At 44.2% G+C, this 19519-nt stretch overlaps 1 protein-coding gene across 1 annotated transcript in view; it reads right to left on the bottom strand.

The window, feature by feature from the left end:
* The window catches only part of tango6 (transport and golgi organization 6 homolog (Drosophila)), a 33958-nt gene extending 14609 nt beyond the window's left edge, over nt 1–19349 (bottom strand). The window contains exons 1-17 of the mRNA XM_035790926.2: nt 19177–19349; nt 18269–18918; nt 17893–18009; nt 16756–16912; nt 16495–16601; nt 16226–16388; nt 14566–14633; nt 14359–14471; nt 13998–14174; nt 13621–13747; nt 13292–13486; nt 12471–12611; nt 11680–12330; nt 10966–11023; nt 10536–10685; nt 8218–8369; nt 6157–6270 (exon numbers count right to left, since the gene is read on the bottom strand). Coding sequence (XP_035646819.1) covers nt 6157–6270; nt 8218–8369; nt 10536–10685; nt 10966–11023; nt 11680–12330; nt 12471–12611; nt 13292–13486; nt 13621–13747; nt 13998–14174; nt 14359–14471; nt 14566–14633; nt 16226–16388; nt 16495–16601; nt 16756–16912; nt 17893–18009; nt 18269–18918; nt 19177–19228 — 3192 coding nt within the window. The 5' untranslated portion in view covers nt 19229–19349. The remainder of the gene's footprint in view (nt 1–6156; nt 6271–8217; nt 8370–10535; nt 10686–10965; nt 11024–11679; nt 12331–12470; nt 12612–13291; nt 13487–13620; nt 13748–13997; nt 14175–14358; nt 14472–14565; nt 14634–16225; nt 16389–16494; nt 16602–16755; nt 16913–17892; nt 18010–18268; nt 18919–19176) is intronic.
* Nucleotides 19350–19519: the final 170 nt, after the last annotated feature.

Raw genomic sequence — 19519 nt, 5'->3', positions numbered from 1 at the left:
AAACTGTTCAACTATTGTCTTTCTCTCTTTTTGAGTCAACTACTCACCACATGTTATGCACTGCAGTGCTAGCTATCTGTAGCTTATGCTTTCAGTGCTAGATTAATTATCTGACCCTTTGGGTGGACAACATGTCAGTTCGTGCTGCAAGAGCTCTGATAGGTTGGAGGACAATCTCATAATTACTGTGTCTATGTAAGAGGATGAGAACCACGAGCCTCCTAAGTCAATGTACACAGAGGAGGACGGAAACTAGCTATCATCCGGTTACACCATGGTGCTACCCTACAGAGTGCTGTTGAGGCTACTGTAGACCATTGCAAAACAGTGTGTTTTAATAAATTATTTGGTGACATGTGAATATATTTACTATAGTTTTATCAAAAAAGGGTACATTTTTAAATGATTCACTCTTTTTATTTATATGAAATTCCTCCTCTGAGGAGCCTCCACTGGTTACATTACCAGAGATTCTCACATGGCCCATTACTGGGCTATATATACAGCAATGGGAAGTAGGGGTGTTGAAAAATCTGATTTAATCAAATATATATTAATAGAAAAACATATATGGAGACTTTTGTCTCTCACAAAAGTAGTGCACTGGGCCTTTACTAGTCCTGTATTAGCAGACCGATATAGTCATCTGTAGAGAGGGCAAACATCTTGCTGTGGCTATGGCTATATCAGCCAGTAGGCTAGACATCGTTTGAAGAGATCAGAGTTTAACTTTCTCTTGAGCTACATTATGCATATAACCTACCTTTTAGGAGTGGGATGATTTTCAGACAGACAAATATGAGTGAGCAATATTTATTTTTAGGCAACGTAGTAAACTATAGCCTAATTATATTTAGGAAGTAGATTCCCTTGGAAAGATACCTGCCTATTGCTTCTCTTCCCATGAATACTCTATTTAATTGTGGCCACACGCACACCTGATCTCACACGCTCAATTTAGGAGCGTAGAGGTACGGCTACTGATCTTGAAGCAGCCTGGATGATGAAAGCAGACACTAACCTTTTCTTGAGCCACACTTTGCATAAAGGGTAAGGGTACCTATTAAGTCCACCAAAATTTAAGTTTACACATTTCTAACATATGGTGGTGCATTTGAAAGTATTCAGACCCCTTGACTTTTTCCCACTTTGTTACGTTACAGCCTTACTCAAAAAGGTTGTTGTTTTTCCTCATCACTCTACACACAATACACCCAGAATGTATTAAAAACTGAAATATCACATTTACAAGTACTATCAAAGAAAGAACAAAAACAACCCTACTTTCCTGGACTGAGAACCAACAGAGGGAGACGTGGAAATCCTTCTAATATAAAATGTATCTCCCCTAAAGTTATTAGAATAAACTGATCATTGCAATTCATCCTGACAGTCCACAGAGATCAATGTGGACTTTTGTTCTTGCAAACCAGTAAAAAAAAAAAACAGTACACACCTGATTCAACTAATTATTGACTTCAATTAGTTGAATCAGGTTTGTTACTGATTGGTTAGAACATAAATCTTCCTCCCTACTGTGTATTAAAAAAGGTACAGGTGGTGGACCCAAAAACAGAATCACCTGGATAAATGAAAGACAACAATATGACAATTCCCCCACCCAAAAGTGCATGAGCAGTCTTCAAATTGTCATCTTCCTGTTCTTCATTTGTTTGCATTTTTGTCAACTCTTGTAGGTCTTCTATCCTTCAACCCTGATCTTATTCTTCTCTCTCTGCATCAAGGACTACTTGTCCACTCCAAAAGTCTTGGAGAGAGTACAGAGGTTTCTATCTTGGTAAAGGCACCATAGCTAGATGCATAATATGCATACCTGTAGTTTTTGTGTGTTTTAACCAACAAATCTGAGAAAAAAAATAATGTTTTTTGGTAATTGAATATTAGGGATATCAACACACTATCCCCATGTGTTTCAATATAAACCAGGCTTAATAGGAGCATACTGGGCCTAATAGGAGCATACTGGAACTAAAAGGAGCATACTGGGCCTAAATGGAGCATGCTTGGTTTACAAACAGTGATTTATGGTGAAAAAGACAGAAGAGCAAAGTCTACTCATAAAATATTTGGAAACTAATTGGGCTGGGCTATAAATATATACTATAGACTACAATATTATGCAAAATTAGTATTGATCATATTGAACAATATTTCTTTGTAATTTACACTCTGTATAGAGGGAGTGCTTTTTGTACTACTGTACCTTTTAAGCCCAACTAAATGTCAATGGCATCTACAGTGGGGCAAAAAAGTATTTAGTCAGCCACCAATTGTGCAAGTTCTCCCACTTAAAAAGATGAGGCCAGTGATTTTCATCATAGGTACACTTCAAAAATTACAGACAAAATTAGAAAAAAAATCCCAAAAATCACATTGTAGGATTTTTAATGAACTTATTAGCAAATTGTGGTGGAAAATAAGTATTTGGTCACCTACAAACAAGCAAGATTTCTGGCTCTCACAGACCTGTAACTTCTTCTTTAAGAGGCTCCTCTGTCCTCCACTCGTTACCTGTATTAATGGCACCTGTTTGAACTTGTTATCAGTATAAAAGACACCTGTCCACAACCTCAAACAGTCACACTCCAAACTCCACTATGGCCAAGACCAAAGAGCTGTCAAAGGACACCAGAAACAAAATTGTAGACCTGCACCAGGCTGGGAAGACTGAATCTGCAATAGGTAAGCAGCTTGGTTTGAAGAAATCAACTGTGGGAGCAATTATTAGGAAATGGAAGACATACAAGACCACTGATAATCTCCCTCGATCTGGGGCTCCACGCAAGATCTCACCCCATGGGGTCAAAATGATCACAAGAACGGTGAGCAAAAATCCCAGAACCACACGGGGGGACCTACTGAATGACCTGCAGAGAGCTGGGACCAAAGTAAAAAACGCCTACCATCAGTAACACACTACGCCGCCAGGGACTCAAATCCTGCAGTGCCAGACGTGTCCCCCTGCTTAAGCCAGTACATGTCCAGGCCCATCTGAAGTTTGCTAGAGAGCATTTGGATGATCCAGAAGAAGATTCTCCCAATGTCATATGGTCAGATGAAACCAAAATATAACTTTTTGGTAAAAACTCAACTCGCCGTGATTGGAGGACAAAGAATGCTGAGTTGCATCCAAAGAACACCATACCTACTGTGAAGCATGGGGGTGGAAACACCATGCTTTGGGGCTGTTTTTCTGCAAAGGGACCAGGACGACTGATCTGTGTAAAGGAAAGAATGAATGGGGCCATGTATCGTGAGATTTTGAGTGAAAACCTCCTTCCATCAGCAAGGGCATTGAAGATGAAACGTGGCTGGGTCTTTCAGCATGACAATGATCCCAAACACACCGCCCGGGCAACGAAGGAGTGGCTTCGTAAGAAGCATTTCAAGGTCCTGGAGTGGCCTAGCCAGTCTCCATATCTCAACCCCATAGAAAATCTTTGGAGGGAGTTGAAAGTCCGTGTTGCCCAGCAACAGCCCCAAAACATCACTGATCTAGAGGAGATCTGCTTGGAGGAATGGGCCAAAATACCAGCAACAGTGTGTGAAAACCTTGTGAAGACTTACAGAAAACGTTTGACTTCTGTCATTGCCAACAAAGGGTATATAACAAAGTATTGAGAAACTTTTGTTATTGACCAAATACTTATTTTCCACCATAGTTGGCAAATAAATTCATTAAAAATACAACAATGTGATTTTCTGGATTTGTTTTCTCATTTTGTCTGTCATAGTTGAAGTGGACCTATGATGCAAATTACAGGCCTCTCGTCTTTTTAAGTGGGAGAACTTGCACTATTGGTGGCTGACTAAATACTTTTTTGCCCCACTGTATGTATATCAATGCAAGGTTGATTTAACAGTAAAATTAGTCAAAATGCTTTGAAAATAAATGTAAGCTGAGAATGCCTGAAATATATTATCTTGCTGTAGTTCACCAATTTGTTGCTACTGTGTAACTGTGACATGCATGTATGACTGCTAGCATGAAAAACCCTTATTTCAATTGGCAAGAAATAGCAATGAATCAACACATTCTAAAATATCTGAAGATGTTGTTTATCTGAGGGTAGCATCAACAAGTTTTTTTTCAGCTTTGAAATTAGCCATTAGTGGGAACTTATACATAACAGTCAATACCTTAATAATACAACATCTGATTGGCTTAGAATAAAAAAGTTGGGTGTAACAACCAAATGAATTAGTTGAAACGTTAAACAGCAGAAAAGTTGTTTTATTTTATTACATTTTTGGCATCCAAAGATGGAAGTGGGCTTGATGGGAAAGTGGGTTTAATAGGTATGCTTACCCTACCTTTCACAACGATTTGCAGATAGAGACAAATAAATGGGTAAACAATGTTTATTGAAAGGGCGCAGCGTTCGCTCACCATGGTATGCGCATTGCATCTTTTCCTTTTTAATGATAATCACAATTTGACTGTACCTCGACTCACGTTGGTTCAGTGCCCTCCACTTGTTTCCATTATCAATATTTATTCACAGACACGGTAGTAAACTATAGTGTAATCATATTTAAGTTAATTTCCTTGGAAAGGTAACTGCCATGTGATTCTCTGCCTATGCATAGGTAGTGGACACATCAATTCAGGCTACAAGTGAAGGCATAATGACAACCGAAGAATGTCATTACAAAACACATAGGCGTTTTGTAACAGATGTCTCTTTTCATTGCGGATGCACAGCGCACTGTTGGGGTTTGGATGCTGGAATGATTTAGTGAGTGGACGAACATGCACAGGTAGCCTACAGGAGCACCTTTTTGAAGTGATTGTTTGACAATCAGATTAAAACATCATGACTGGTTGTGTTTATGCCACATTAAAAGGTCATACATTGTTTTACTAGGCCTAGGCTAAGACCACAGAGATCATATATGAAATGATTAGGGATTCTATAGGCCTCTCTATGTAATTCTATGATTAAACCTAGCCTATAAAAAAAAAAAGAAGTGTTTGTCCCGTACTGGTAAGAAATAAAATCTACTTTTACACCTACTTTTAATACAATAGGTTGTCCAAAGTTAATGCATACAAAGCAGAATGACAACCGTTTCAAAATATTCTGCAGGACAAAAAACCCTCCAAAGTTGTCTGACCGTCCGCAGTATGATGACCGCAGTATGATGACCGCAACGATCTCTGTTGCAACCCGCCGGCCCTCCAACACACATCTCCACGCACTAATATGTCAACTATATTAGATTACATTCTGTAAGAGGCCATACCAATGACCATTTTTCACTTCTTATGACTGTTCAACAAATGTGTGTAGGAGTGTTCAACAAATGTGTAGGAGTGCTCAACAAATGTGTAGGAGTGCTCAACAAATGTGTGTAGGAGTGCTCAACAAATGTGTGTAGGAGTGCTCAACAAATGTGTGTAGGAGTGCTCAACAAATGTGTGTAGGAGTGCTCAACAAATGTGTAGGAGTGCTCAACAAATGTGTAGGAGTGCTCAACAAATGTGTAGGAGTGCTCAACAAATGTGTAGGAGTGCTCAACAAATGTGTGTAGGAGTGTTCAACAAATGTGTGTAGGAGTGCTCAACAAATGTGTGTAGGAGTGCTCAACAAATGTGTAGGAGTGTTCAACAAATGTGTGTAGGAGTGTTCAACAAATGTGTGTAGGAGTGCTCAACAAATGTGTGTAGGAGTGCTCAACAAATGTGTGTAGGAGTGCTCAACAAATGTGTGTAGGAGTGCTCAACAAATGTGTGTAGGAGTGCTCAACAAATGTGTGTAGGAGTGCTCAACAAATGTGTGTAGGAGTGCTCAACAAATGTGTGTAGGAGTGCTCAACAAATGTGTGTAGGAGTGCTCAACAAATGTGTGTAGGAGTGCTCAACAAATGTGTGTAGGAGTGCTCAACAAATGTGTGTAGGAGTGCTCAACAAATGTGTGTAGGAATGCTCAACAAATGTGTGTAGGAGTGCTCAACAAATGTGTGTAGGAGTGCTCAACAAATGTGTGTAGGAGTGCTCAACAAATGTGTGTAGGAGTGCTCAACAAATGTGTAGGAGTGCTCAACAAATGTGTGTAGGAGTGTTCAACAAATGTGTGTATCCATGTGGCTCTTGTACCTGTACGGGTACAGACAACTGCTCTAGTACTGTACCTCGGTGGCTTTGTCGCTCAGGCCCCTGAGCAGCAGGGCAATGACGTGGACAGCAGCTCGCCGCACCTCTGCCTCCTTCTCGGTCTTTATCAGTGCCGTCAAACAGGTGCTCAACTAAGGAAGAACAAACACATACACAGATAAATACACACTCTCAGAGGATCTATAAAGGAGCAATGACCTTGCCAAGGTCCACAGTGCTGTGGTTACCGCTAGTGCACTAGGTTGATTAACATATAGGTAGGATAGACACACACCGACGGCAGGCTGTGATGGACTGAGAGGGATTAGGCTGTAGCAGAGAGCAGAGGGCCATGGCTCTCATGAATAGGCATCCCTGTTACTCAGCCTGACAGAGATGCGTATTCATGAGGCAGAGTCTGCAGTGCACAGACCTCGCTGACAGACCCCTGGTCGTCAAAGCATCTTTATTTAGGACCCTGACCACTGCAGCAGGCAGACAGGCCTTCCACAAGCTGCCCTGACACACACACATTTCTGTCAACTCAAACATAGACTAGAGCGGACGAGCGTTTGAGTAAAGTGATTCCGGCCCCTCCCCCTCATGCTCTCCCCACCAGTGAAAAGCCTGATCTCAGCACTGAGGGAGGGGCTCTTTAGGAGAGGACACTCCAACACACAATACCGCTGAGCTGGGAAAAATGTGTCATGGGCAGAGGCACAGGCTGAGAGAGGGGCAGTAGGACAAGACAGTCAAAGTTCAGTTCTCTCCCTCTGAAGAAAGTGAACCGTGACCTTTAACCTTGGGCAATACCTGCTGTTCCCTGACGCCGGACCCCTAGATGAATCCCACCCTGACCCCAACCATCCTATGGCTATAAGTGTAGCCATACGCCAAGACAGGGGACATCTGGACTCATTGACAGATTTAAGAGAGGGAGTAGTTACGTCACTATATAATCAGTGATTGGCAAATTTAGGATGATTCATTGACAGATTATTTTATTAGTCACATGCACAGGGTCACGGATGCATTTGCAGGGTAGAGTGAAATTCTTACGCTCCGAGCTAGAACAGTGCAGGTACAACAGAAGTGAATGAAACAATACAAATAATAATGGTAATATTATTAATAGTAGTAGATGCATGGAGCACCAGTTTGTATCAAGAACAGCAATACTACTGGGGTTTTCACACTCAACAGTTTCCTGTGTGTATCAAGAATGGTCCACCACCAAAAGGACATCCAGCCAACTTGACACAACTGTGGGAAGCACTGGAGTCAACATGGGCCAGCATCAGTGGAATGCTTTTGTGATGGCGTATCGCTGCAGAATGCTGTGGTAGCCATGTTGGTTGTGTGCCTTGAATTCAAAATAAATCACTGACAGTGTCACCAGCAAAGCACCCACACACCATCACACCTCCACCTCCATGCTTCACGGTGGGAACCACACATGCGGAGATCAACCGTTAACCTACTCTGCGTCTCACAAAGACACAGAGGTTGGAACCAGAAATCTCAAATTGGGACTCATCAGACAGATTTCCACCAGTCTAATGTCCATTGCTTGTGTTTCTTGGCCCAAGCAAGTCTCTTCTTCTTATTGGTGTCTTTTAGTAGTGGGTCCTTTGCAGCAATTCGACCATGAAGGCCTGATTCACGCAGTCTCCTCTGAACAGTTGATGTTGAGATGTGTCCGTTACATGAATTCTGAAGCATTTATTTGTGCTGCAATTTCTGAGTCTGGTAACTCTAATGAACATATCCTCTGTAGCAGAGGTAACTCTGGGTCTTCCTTTCCTGTGGTGGTCCTCATGAGAGCCAGTTTCATCATTGCGCTTGATGTTTTTTGTGACTGCACTTGACAAAACTTTCAACTTTCTTGTTTGGTTACTACAAGATTCCATATGTGTTATTTCATAGTTTTGATGTCTTCACTATTATTCTATAATGTAGAAAATAGTAAAAATAAAGGAAAACCCTGGAATGAGTAGGTGTGTCCAAACTTTTGACTGGTACTGTACTTAGAAACTATAGGCAAATAAACTGACAGACATTTGTTTAACCATATGACATGGTTTACTAGTGGTCCTCACCTCCTGAGCCCAAGGCCCCAGGGCATAGTTGAGTCTCTGGCAGAGCTCTCCCAGGTTGGACAGGCAGCTAGCGCGGACACTGCGGTCCTCGTCCCTCGTCCCCCTCAGGAAGACCCCGATCAGAGGCCGGCCATGGTGGGGAGCCAGGTCACCTGAAACACAGGAAGGAAGATGATAAGGTTTGTAATTGTTATTAACGATTATCAATACTGTACTATTGGCTGCCAGCAAAACTGACTACTGGCTGCTGACAGTGCTGAGGAAACTTCCCCACATCTGGTCTGTCCTCCAATGCACATCAGGAGGACATGGCATCACACTACCTGCCTATTGGTCCAGCTGGTGAAGTTGTTTTAATCTATACAAAGAGCTGACTCGTGTGTGTTTTTGTTTTACAAAGGTGGTTGCTAAATCTGCAAAGAAACTAAAATAGAGAAGACGCTTTACTCCTTTCAGTGTGTGTAAATCTGTCTTACTAAGACAGCCCCCCACTGCTCTATTCCTCAACATAAAGCAGTAGAGCCATGGAGTTGGCCAGGTGACTGGGTGTCCAAGTAAGACCCAGATGGGTGGACTGGGCCGTGGTCCCTGCAGCTGAGTCTGCTGGCCCAGTCAGATAGACCCACCATGAGAGATATCATTCAGCCTGGCCTCCACCTTCCAGATACCCATACACACCAGTTCAGCTGGCCACTCCTCAGTCAGAGCCATGTTTCAAAGGATGGTATTTTATTAACTGCCTTAATAAAAGAGAAAACGGGTGTCGGTTTGTGAATAATTGGGTGTTTTATCCAGGTCAGCAGGCCTGTATTCGTCCAGTTGCTACTCTCATGCTTCCCTTGCCCATTTACTACTATCTGTTCCTGACTCATTGTAGCTCCTTTGTCCAGTCAGTCAAAACTGTACATTTACATCACTCTCAGACCAAGATCTGACCTGGGCCAAAGAATCTCAAGAATTCCTTTGATGGAAATGTATTAATGTGCAATACATTGAAAAAGCAAAGGGAAAGTGGCCTTTTGTGCACTGGGGATACAGTACGTGGTAGGGATGGCATGGTTAATCGAATATCCTAATGGATGTTAGTATTCGCTTACTTGAGTGAGTGTTAAATGATTTTTAGGCCTATTTATACAGTGAAAAAGCTTAACCTGCAAGGATATAGCACAACATTTTAAATTCCTCAAAAAAATAAAAATACGTGTACACTTTGTTTTTATCCCTCATAGCATTGGTATGCTATGTTCCGCACGTCAAACAGCAATTACAGGCGCGCACCTAACAGTTTCCACAGGACCTGACACAGATCAATTCAATACAAAATACTCACCAGAAAACCTTTTTGTATTATAATCAGTTCTATCATGGTGAAAATCAGACTTCTCTTTCGCTGTTGTTGTTAGCCAAAACTACCTGAGAAATGCAGTCTGTCCGCTGTTGACCTCTGCCATCATTTTGCATTGTAGAGCAAATTCTGTATTATGATTTTGCATTCCGGATATCCCAGAAAAATATAATGATATTACTTGAATAGGAAAGGAATTTAAAATGCCCATCTGTAGTATGTGGGGGGACACAAAAAAAGACGGGGTGCTAATATGGTTCGATTCAGATTATAGGGTTTGGCAGACGGGGGTGTTTTCCCAGATGCATAAGAAAGGGGAGAATGATCCAGAGGAGTGACAAAAGATTCCTGTGGGTATCTAATGGGGCGACAAACAAGCTGAGATGATGTTCTGTTAGGCTAGTGGAGCAGGGCCAATTAGAGACCGTCGCTGGTCTGTCTGGGGGACTTTCACATCCAAGATAAGGGAGGGGAAGGGGGGCATGCCGAATAACCCCTCACTTGTCCCGGGAAAATGGTAGACAAAACCAGGGAGAGGGAAAGACCACAAACAAGGAATTCTAACAGAGAGGGATAGGTTTCGATATAGTCCCCTCAGTGTGGAACAAGCATGTACTGTCTGTTTTACGACCGTTTTAGGACTTTATAACTATAATTGGGCCCCATACACCGTTAACATAGACCAACACACATGTACACATAATTAAAATGGAAACACTAACATGAGTAAGCAAATTCACAATCATTCATACACATCCCTCACAAAACAGCCTATGAATCTGTCAAAACCTAACCTCAAAACTGTGTCATTGAGGCTAGCTGCAGGCGCTTCCTTCTCTGTGTGGTCAAATCTACACACCAAAATATAATAATCTCATTGAGTTAATGAGTGTATTGCTGGAGCCTCTCCCAGGATGTGTGGTGAGCAGGTTTTTAGTAGGTCAGTTAGTTGTGCTGATAATAGTCCACTCACCCATAGCCCTGCTAGCCCTCATCAGCACCTCTCCAACCTTCAGCCGTGTCTCCAGGGACCTCTCCTTCTGAGAGGATGGAACATTCTGGTACTCTTCCTGCAGCCGCAGCAGGATCCTCTCAGGGAAGAAGTCTGCCAACACCGCCAGGCCTGCAGGGAGGAGAGGGACACAGAATGGGTCACTGAGAAACTCTAAGCCCAGCAAAACCTATATACCATGAAGAAGATGCCACTGCAAGTTAATGTCATTCCAGTTTCTAGGGCAAATTAGATGAGATATAATTGTTGTATCCTAGTTATACTTGCTACAACTTGCTAAAGGAAAGCTAGCCGAAGCCAAAGGTTAATATCAACCCACAAAACTAAAGTAAAAGACCAAAAGTTTACACATGTAAGGTTAAGCACCACCTGGAGACCATCGACTTCCTACCTTGAATGGCTGACAGATACACAAACGTGTCTTCATGTTCCAAGTTCTCCAGGAAGAGCTGGAAGACAAAGCCATCACAGGACACATTATACCAAAGCTGCTCAACTTTCCCATCTGACATCCTATAAAAATGATAATTTCACCACTACATAATTTTTCTTCATAGTGCTTGTAATTTGTCCCAAAACAACCCAACACAAAGAGAAGTACAATAGGATGGAGATTAAAGAGGATCCCCAGGGGGGGGGGTCGTGGAAGGTGCACACAGAAGGGGTGCTCATTACACTGAATACTAAATGAGATCCAGACCCAGTGTGATAATCCAGTTCCCTCAACCTCACCACCCCTCAACCAGATTAACAAGTCCCCATAGACCACACTGCATTCCCCCAGGGTCTCTGATCAACTCCCCTCATCTATTAAACATGCTCTCCACCCAAACAGACAGTAACTCCCACAGAGACGGGTTCTGCTGCTACTGTCCATGCCTCCAGGGCCTGTGTGAGGCTATGGTGTTAGAGGAAGACCCCTCTCAAGGGAGATGGAGACCCTGGAAGTCAGCGATGGAGGTAGAAAGATGGATAACACTGAATCAGAGGGAACCTATTAAACCCATGACTGCAATGGGTCCCCTGGTTGATACACAGTCAAACCACTGAGTCATATTCTATAAGCTACATGCAATATTTACTGGTTCTCCACCACTCTACTCACCGTGAGGACTTTCTCCTGATTCTGAAGAGCCTCCCGGTCTCCGTTCTGTATGGCCCGTGTTAAGGTTCTCAGGGCCACTGCTCTGGTGGGGACCTCAGGATCACATGCCCCGAGCATGCAGTCTGAGAAGGCCCTACTGGGGGTGCCACTGGAGGGCTCACTGCTGCTACTGCTGCCACCCCTCCCACCTGACTGCCCCCCATCAGGAGCAGACACCCCTGCAGGACCCTGGCCAGCCCCAGATGATACCCTCTGGGGTAGATGAGTTTTCTGGGCCAGACTATCACCAGAGCTGCTCTGTGTTCTGAGGTTGGGGATACAGGTCTGAATTGAGGCTTGAGTGTTAGGCATTTGAGTAGTGTCTGTGCTGGGGTTGTTATGAAGGGTGGGTGAGCAAAGTCTTGTTAGGGAGACTTGCGAGGGACTTGTTTGGGTCTTGAAGTTTTTCTTAGTAGGCACGTTATTGTCCGTTTTGGGACTTTGATATTGAGTGGCTCGTGTCACGTTGTCAGGTTGGTAGGCACCGTGTGTGGCAATGGCGGCTCGCAGGTCTGAGGCCAGCTCCTGGATGACCACCTCAGGGTGCCTCTGGGAAATCTCCTCCAGAGGTGGGAGGAGCCTGGACATCGAGGAGTAGTCCTCAGCACTCAGCTGCGACAAGGAGAGAGAGACATCAAAACAAAATGCCACATATCAAACAGTATGATACCATACTCATCTACAGTAGTATCAAAGGTAAAGCCTGTTGCCTGAACAGAATGGTGTGTGTTCCCTAGCTGTGTGTGCAGTACCGGTGAGGGTCCTGACAGCAGGGTGGCCACCAGGCCCATTCCCATGCTGAGTGTCTGGGTCTCAACTGGACTTGCAGCAGCCCGGACCTGGTCCAAACCCACACAGGCCCTCTGCAGCATGGCCACGATGAACTCCACCACCTGGGAGAGAACACACAGACAGACATATCATTTCCAAGACAGACAGACAGACAGACAGCTGCATGTATACAAACCACACATTTCCTACCAAGAGGTGCATATTAACTAGTGCAATTAAATTCTCACACCCACAGATTTAAACATTAAAAAAACGTTAAAATGTCTCTGCAAAAACCCCTGGCTGAGGGCCCTCAAGATAAAATGGCTAAAAATACTGCTTATCAACTGAACTGAAGCCAGTTTATCAGAGAAGTTTCCTAATCTGAGAGTGAATGGTTTTCCTTGGGCAAAATGGCACAGCACTAGCCCTGGGTCTTTTACCTAATCAGAGATAGACCACACTATTCTTAGAGCTCTTAAAGTATTACTCATCATGCCCTCATTCCTCAATAAGGAGGCCCAGAGGACCAGTGTTCTGTAAAGCCCTGATGCGGAGGGAGAGACAGAAAGACTTAAAGTTTGATAAAAGCTCATCACAAAACTACAAGAGGAAAAATGGTGAACATAAACTGAGATAATAACGTAAACTATGGGAGACTGAAACTTTAGAGCTGGAGATAAATATTTAAGCAGTGAAAAAAAAATACTCAAGTCAATCAACTGTTGGCATCTGACATGATCCAATCTTGAACAGGAGCAAGGTCATTGAGTTTAGCTTTGGAGTGTATACCAGTAGTTACCTGGGTTGGCTTGCGCAGCAGTAGAGTGTGTGGTAGGCCCTCACACATGACAGCCAGCACCTGCAGTAGGGCCAGCTTCTGACCCCTCCCTGTGACTTTCCCTAACAGATGCTGCTCCAGCTGCAGTAGTGTCATGGCTGACGTGTCCACTTCCTGCTCCTCTTCCTCCTCCTCTGCAGCCCAGCAAGTCAGCGCCTGCCAGGGAAGAGAGCGTCCATATTTACACACCAACCCCACCTGGGGAACGCAGCAGGACAATACTGACCAAAGCCATAGGCTGTCTCTCTGCCTGTGTCTGTCTGTGTCTCGGTGTGTGGTACATTAGATACCTGCAGCAGCTCCAGGAAGAAGTCTCCAGGCAGGTCGCTATCCTTCATCTCAGCCAGCAGCTGGGCCAGACACTCCACCCTCCACTGCTCCCCAGACACCTTCTCATACAGAGCATCATCCTCATCACTGAGACATGAAGGGTAGAGGAGACCAACACACATGATGGGAGAGACTTGGTGCATGATTGCATATTAAATGTTTTTTCTAACATGACTGGATAGGTGCACTTGCAGTTTCCACTACATTACATCCATCAATCCCAGTCATCAGATCAGTGATAACAACCCCTCCGCCCAATGAAGGGGTTTTACTAGCATCTTCTTCTCATATGGGAGTATTGGAGACCAGTAACTGTGTGATGTTGAATGCCAGTCACCTGATGGTCTCTGAGGGGTTAAGCTGTGCCCCTCCGTCACTACCAGGGGTGAAGTGGAAGCCAGAGGCCACCCCGCCTGCCCCTCCATCCATGGCACACAGCTGCTGTAGCGTTGAGAGGGCGACAGAAAGCTCAGAGTTGCCAAAGTACCAGAGCAGGATCTCCTGACAGGGGGCGCTGTGGAGCATACACATACACAGGGAAAAGTTAGAAACTACCTAAAAAGCAGAGACTGATACAGGTGAAACCATTGTTATATCGCTGAAGTGACCATCACAAATAGGGCTTATTCAGACTATTTAGTAATAGCCAGATATTGAAATGCTTCAACTGCTCAGTATTTCTCTAACAGAGAACTGACCGTAGGTGGGAAGCATTCTTCTTGGTAAAGCAGTACAGATCGAAGAGAACAGGAACCACTTCTCCCAGAGCCTTCAGCAAAGGAGCAGACGGGCTGTTCCCCACCACACAGATCTGAGAGATCGAGAGATGGAAGGAGAGAATGATACAGTAAATCTCTAGGTTTGGCCTTTACATTGGTTGAGTTAATCGTCTGTGTTCCACTCACCTTAAACACGTCCTCCGCACAGCGCGTCAGCTCCCATTCCTCCACTGTGACCCGGGTTTGACCCTCCCCTGACAAATACAGACATACTCAGTGCCTAGAGCCACCCAAGCTGTGTCTGAACCTACAGGTTCATGTTCAGCATCACGTAAACAAGCACTTACAGCCAGCAGACATCTTTAATCGTGAGCCAGAATTTCGCGAGCTTAAAAAACACACGCTGAATTCAGCGAGGGACAATACCTACAGAATAGAGGATAATTGTTCACACACACACATAATACATGTTAAAAAAATATAGTAACTGGGGCAGGATCTAAATTAAACTAGGATACTATTCAAAACAGAAAGAGGCCAAGGATGAGTTTCATAGGGTAGATGTGTCCTATTGGTTAAGTGGATCAATGAGGGGTTCTTTGCTGATGCAGATTTGCTGTGTCTGTGTACTATCTATCTGTCAGATCAGCAGCCAGACCACAGGCCTGTTAACAGCAGGGGGACATCCATATTCAATTAGCCCAACTTTACAGAGTGCTCCTCAAGCAATACCACAATTTACACACACAGGCATGGGCACCCATACATGTACACGCAAACAAACACACACAGGCACATATTAAGATGCACGCACACACACATAAACAAGTAAAATACCAAGAGTCATTTTCAGAGTGGTAAGGACATTGACCGGCAGACTCTAATTAAAAGCCAGCGGAGTCAATCTCTGCAGCAGTGTCAATTTCCCTGATGCACAGACCAAATCATTTGATAGAAAGCGGTGAGCAGCTGCAATCAGATCTGCAAGCTAACAACAGTGGTGGTTATTTTTCAGTTATATAGCCTACAGAAGTTGTTATTTTTAACAAACCAACATACACTACATGACCAAAAGAATGTGAATACCTGCGCGAACATCTCATCAATACCATCTACTGTATCTTGCCTATGCCGCTCTGTACCATCACTCATTCATATATCTTATGTACATATTCTTTATCCCCTTACACTTGTGTCGATAAGGTAGTAGTTTTGGAATTGTTAGCTAGATTACTTGGTAATTCCTGCATTGTCGGAACTAGAAGCACAAGCATTTCGCTACACTCGCACTAACATCTGCTAACATGTGCATGTGACAAATAAAATTTGATTTGATTTCATTGCAAAATCATGAGTATGAATATGGAGTTGGTCCCCCCTTTACTGCTATAACAGCCTCCACTCTTCGGTGAAGGCTTCCCACTAGATGTTGGAACATTGCTGCAGGGACTTGCTTCCATTCAGCCACAAGAGCATTAGTGAGGTCGGGCACTGACATTGGGCAATTAGGACTGGCCCACAGTCTGCGTTCCAACAGCACTTACAGTTGACCGGGGAAGCTCTAGCAGGGCAGAAATTTGACGAACTGACTTGTTGGAAAGGTGGCATCCTATGACGGTGCCACATTGAAAATCACGGAGCACTTCAGTATGGCCATTCTACTGCCAATGTTTGTCTGTGGAGATTGCATGGCTGTGTGCTTGATTTTATATACCTGTCAGCAACGGTGTGGCTGAAATAGCAGAATCCGCTAATTTGAAGGGGTGTCCACTACATTTGCATATATAGTTTAGGCAACTAATTAGTACATTTGTTCTCTCAGAGATACTGCACAGCTTGCACTGACCTGTCATCCGGCCACAGCGGTGAAGGGAGCTGAAGAGGGGAGTGAGCAGGTACTGCAGGGCAAACATTGGGCAGTCCTGCACCATGGTGAGAGCCGCCCTGGTGGCCACACGCTGGAACTGCTGAGCTGTCAGCTTGTCTCTGAAGTGCAGGAGCTCCAGAATCTGACCATTAAGACAGAATAATATTACCAGAATGAAGCTAGACTTTTATGCCGGTATGTACAGCAAGTTTAATTTCCATAAATCTTTAAAAACATGACAGGTTTACCTGGGGGCAAACCTGACTGTAGTAGCTGTCTGAAGATAGAGACTGCTGAGGGCAAGCTGCTAGGATCCTGGCAACACCATCACATTTCCTCCAATCAGACTCTCCTCCTATTAGAGAGAAAGGGAACAAAAAGTGAAACTGCATTATTTTATGGGTCACTCATCACAACAACTGATAATACCTAAGTGTTTGGTAGATGTTTCTTGCCATCTCATGGCCAGGGTTTCTAAATGTTCCCCCTACGTCTCCAGCGAAGCTCACCTGCGCCTCCCTCTAGGATAGCCCTCACCACAGACTGGACTCCATTGGGTTGCATCAGCCTCTCAGACAGCAACTGCCCACACAGACGCCTCAGCCATGGGGGAGCCTGGCTGAGGGGGCTCCTATTGCCACCACTAGTACCATGGCCTGGAGGGGCCTGGAAGGGCAGAGAGACATTTACATTTTAGTCATTTAGCAGATTCTCTTATCCAGAGCGACTTTGTGCATTCATCTTACGATAGCTAGGTGAGACGACCACATATCACAGTCGTAGTAAGTAATGCCATTTTAGTGTAAGAGCTGTTTGGAATTTTTACTTGACCTTAGTTAATAAACTAGTAAGGAAGAGTTCTAAACCTCTTTGTCAATAACAGATAGTTTTCAGTATCCCCTCCCCACTCAGACCACTCCCAGACACTCCTAGCAAAATTATTGCTTGAGAAATGCTCTTTGCTAATGTAGCACATGGGGATGTGTGAAACTTACTCCTCAGCCTGAAGTGTCCCCACTGTTTAAAAAGACCAGCGCCAGATGACAGGTCAGTGCAAGCTGGTAAGATGCTTGAGGGTGGTCACGTGTGCTAGCAAGGCAGGGGTCCCGAGTTTGCGCCAGGTATGGCCCAATTCAGGAGGAAGTGGTACTCGCTAAGCAAGCAGCGTGACTTCCTTTACACTAAGAAGCTATTTGTGTTTATTTTTTACCATTTGAATTGAAAACACAGTAAGGTACTTAATTATTTCCCAGAAATAATTTGATATTGAGATAAAACATTTGCATTGGACCTTTAAGATACTCTTTGAAGATCATACCAGAGTTACCATCAGCAGTGTCAAAAACAACCAGATGTTTACGGTTTTCAGGAAAAATGGATTTCCGGCTTTCGGACGTTAACAAGGTGATACTCCATCTTAACTCCTCCTCCACATTTACAGGATTGGATGAATAGTGCATTAGAAAATCTCCCTCTACAGTTTTTTCTCTCTTGTTATGATCAAAAAGAAAGAAAGGCCGCTCATGCGTTTCTTTTACGCCTGCTACATTCGGTTACACCAGGGAAGACAGACAGCACCATATACAAGTACATAGAGGAAAACATACTGATATGTAATGGTGTACAGATATTTCACTGCGCTCTACCTGTTTGGGACCGCCTTGGAGAATAAGCAGCTCTTTGATAACGATTGGCTGGTAGACTTTCCCCAAGAGTTTTTGAAGAGCCTCCCTGCAGTTCTTGCGTTCCTCCTTACTGATCTCCTACATTTTTCAAAAGAGTGGTCAAAAGAGTGAGCCTGCTTGTTCCTCCGCTTAATACTTCCACCATCTAGTGGCAAAAGGGTGTTATGACAATCCTATCTATCACAAGTTGAATAACTGACTTCATAATGGCAAATAGACAAAACAGGAAACTACATGGGCATCTTATTTTGCTGAAAAACTGATATCCAAATCCATGATATCAAGTTATAATAATACCATTCATATTCAACATCGTCAGGCCGGAACAGTGAATTACCTTCTCTTCCTTAGTGGTGCCTTTCTCTGGGCGGTGTCCTAGCTGGCATAGCGCTGCCATGACATCTCCCAGGTGGCGAGTGTAGACCATGGTGGCCAGTGATGACAGCACAGACAGCTCCATCAGAACAGCAGTGGTGGTCAGGAGACGGCGCTCAGGGACAGGGGCCACATCATGACACACCAACCCCTCCACCAACTTCCCAAACGCTGACCTGCGCCCCAGTGGCACCCCCACCCCCAGGGCCAGGTAGGGACAGAGGCCCAGGGAGACAACAAATTGAAGAGCTGCACCAAGTGTCTTCTGTTGGGCCACGCTCAGCACGTCAGGGGGCAGAGGAGGGGCCATCTCAGGGGTCCGCAACCTGGACATAGCCGGACTGGGGGCTTGGTTGAAGAGCTCTAGCTGGAGAGTGAGGTTACGGGACAGGCTTAGCAACAGCAGCAGACACTCTTGGACAAAGCTCCATGTGACGTCCTCTGTATCAGTGCAGATCCAGGGCACCCCTGCCCTCACCTCCTCCCGCAGTCTGCGCACCTCGTACAGGCCCTTCTCCCCCTGCAGACGTTCCTCCAGCAGGGCCTGGTTGGCTTGGAGTGCAGCCATCAGTGCCTCCTGTTCAGTATATTTAGTACCATGCACTATGGTCTCTGGAGGGGACATATAGGATCAGCAGACACACATACATCCAGACAGATTTAGTCAAAGCCCATTGATTGAGCTGATTTACCAAGCTAGCTAGTAACAGCGCTTTTTCTTCTGACATGGATAAAATGAAATGCAGTATAGCGGATCAAATTAAACGTAGACAGCGTTCACGTATCATACGTGGCTAATCTAGCTAGCACTGTACACATATATATTAATGAGGAACGTATTTAGCTAAATCACACGGAATATTAACTTACCTCCGATAGGTTTAGTGAGGACACCAAGTGCAGACAGTATGGCTGAAGTCATATTTATGTTTTATTTCGCTTCAGCAGAGGTCCTGCAGTTTTCAATTCAAGACCCGCTACTCATTTTTAGCCATGCTGCTAAAAACACTTGTCGCAGAAAGTATACGTAATATTGTGGGTAGCTCAGGAGTGCATCCGATTGGTCATAATTTCAAAGATTTGAAAGCATAAAATAGGGATAAAGAAATGGCGGACGCCTAGAAGGAATTGCAGCCATGACGTTGGCTAAAGATCAGGGACTTCAACTGCGCTGATTCTCAAATCTAAACAAATGTATGGCTATTAATGTAAT

The sequence above is a fragment of the Oncorhynchus keta genome, chromosome 17, assembly GCF_023373465.1.
Source record: "Oncorhynchus keta strain PuntledgeMale-10-30-2019 chromosome 17, Oket_V2, whole genome shotgun sequence".
NCBI lineage: Eukaryota > Metazoa > Chordata > Actinopteri > Salmoniformes > Salmonidae > Oncorhynchus > Oncorhynchus keta.
Note: the sequence above shows the minus strand (reverse complement) of the source record. Positions and strands in the feature narration are given on the sequence as shown.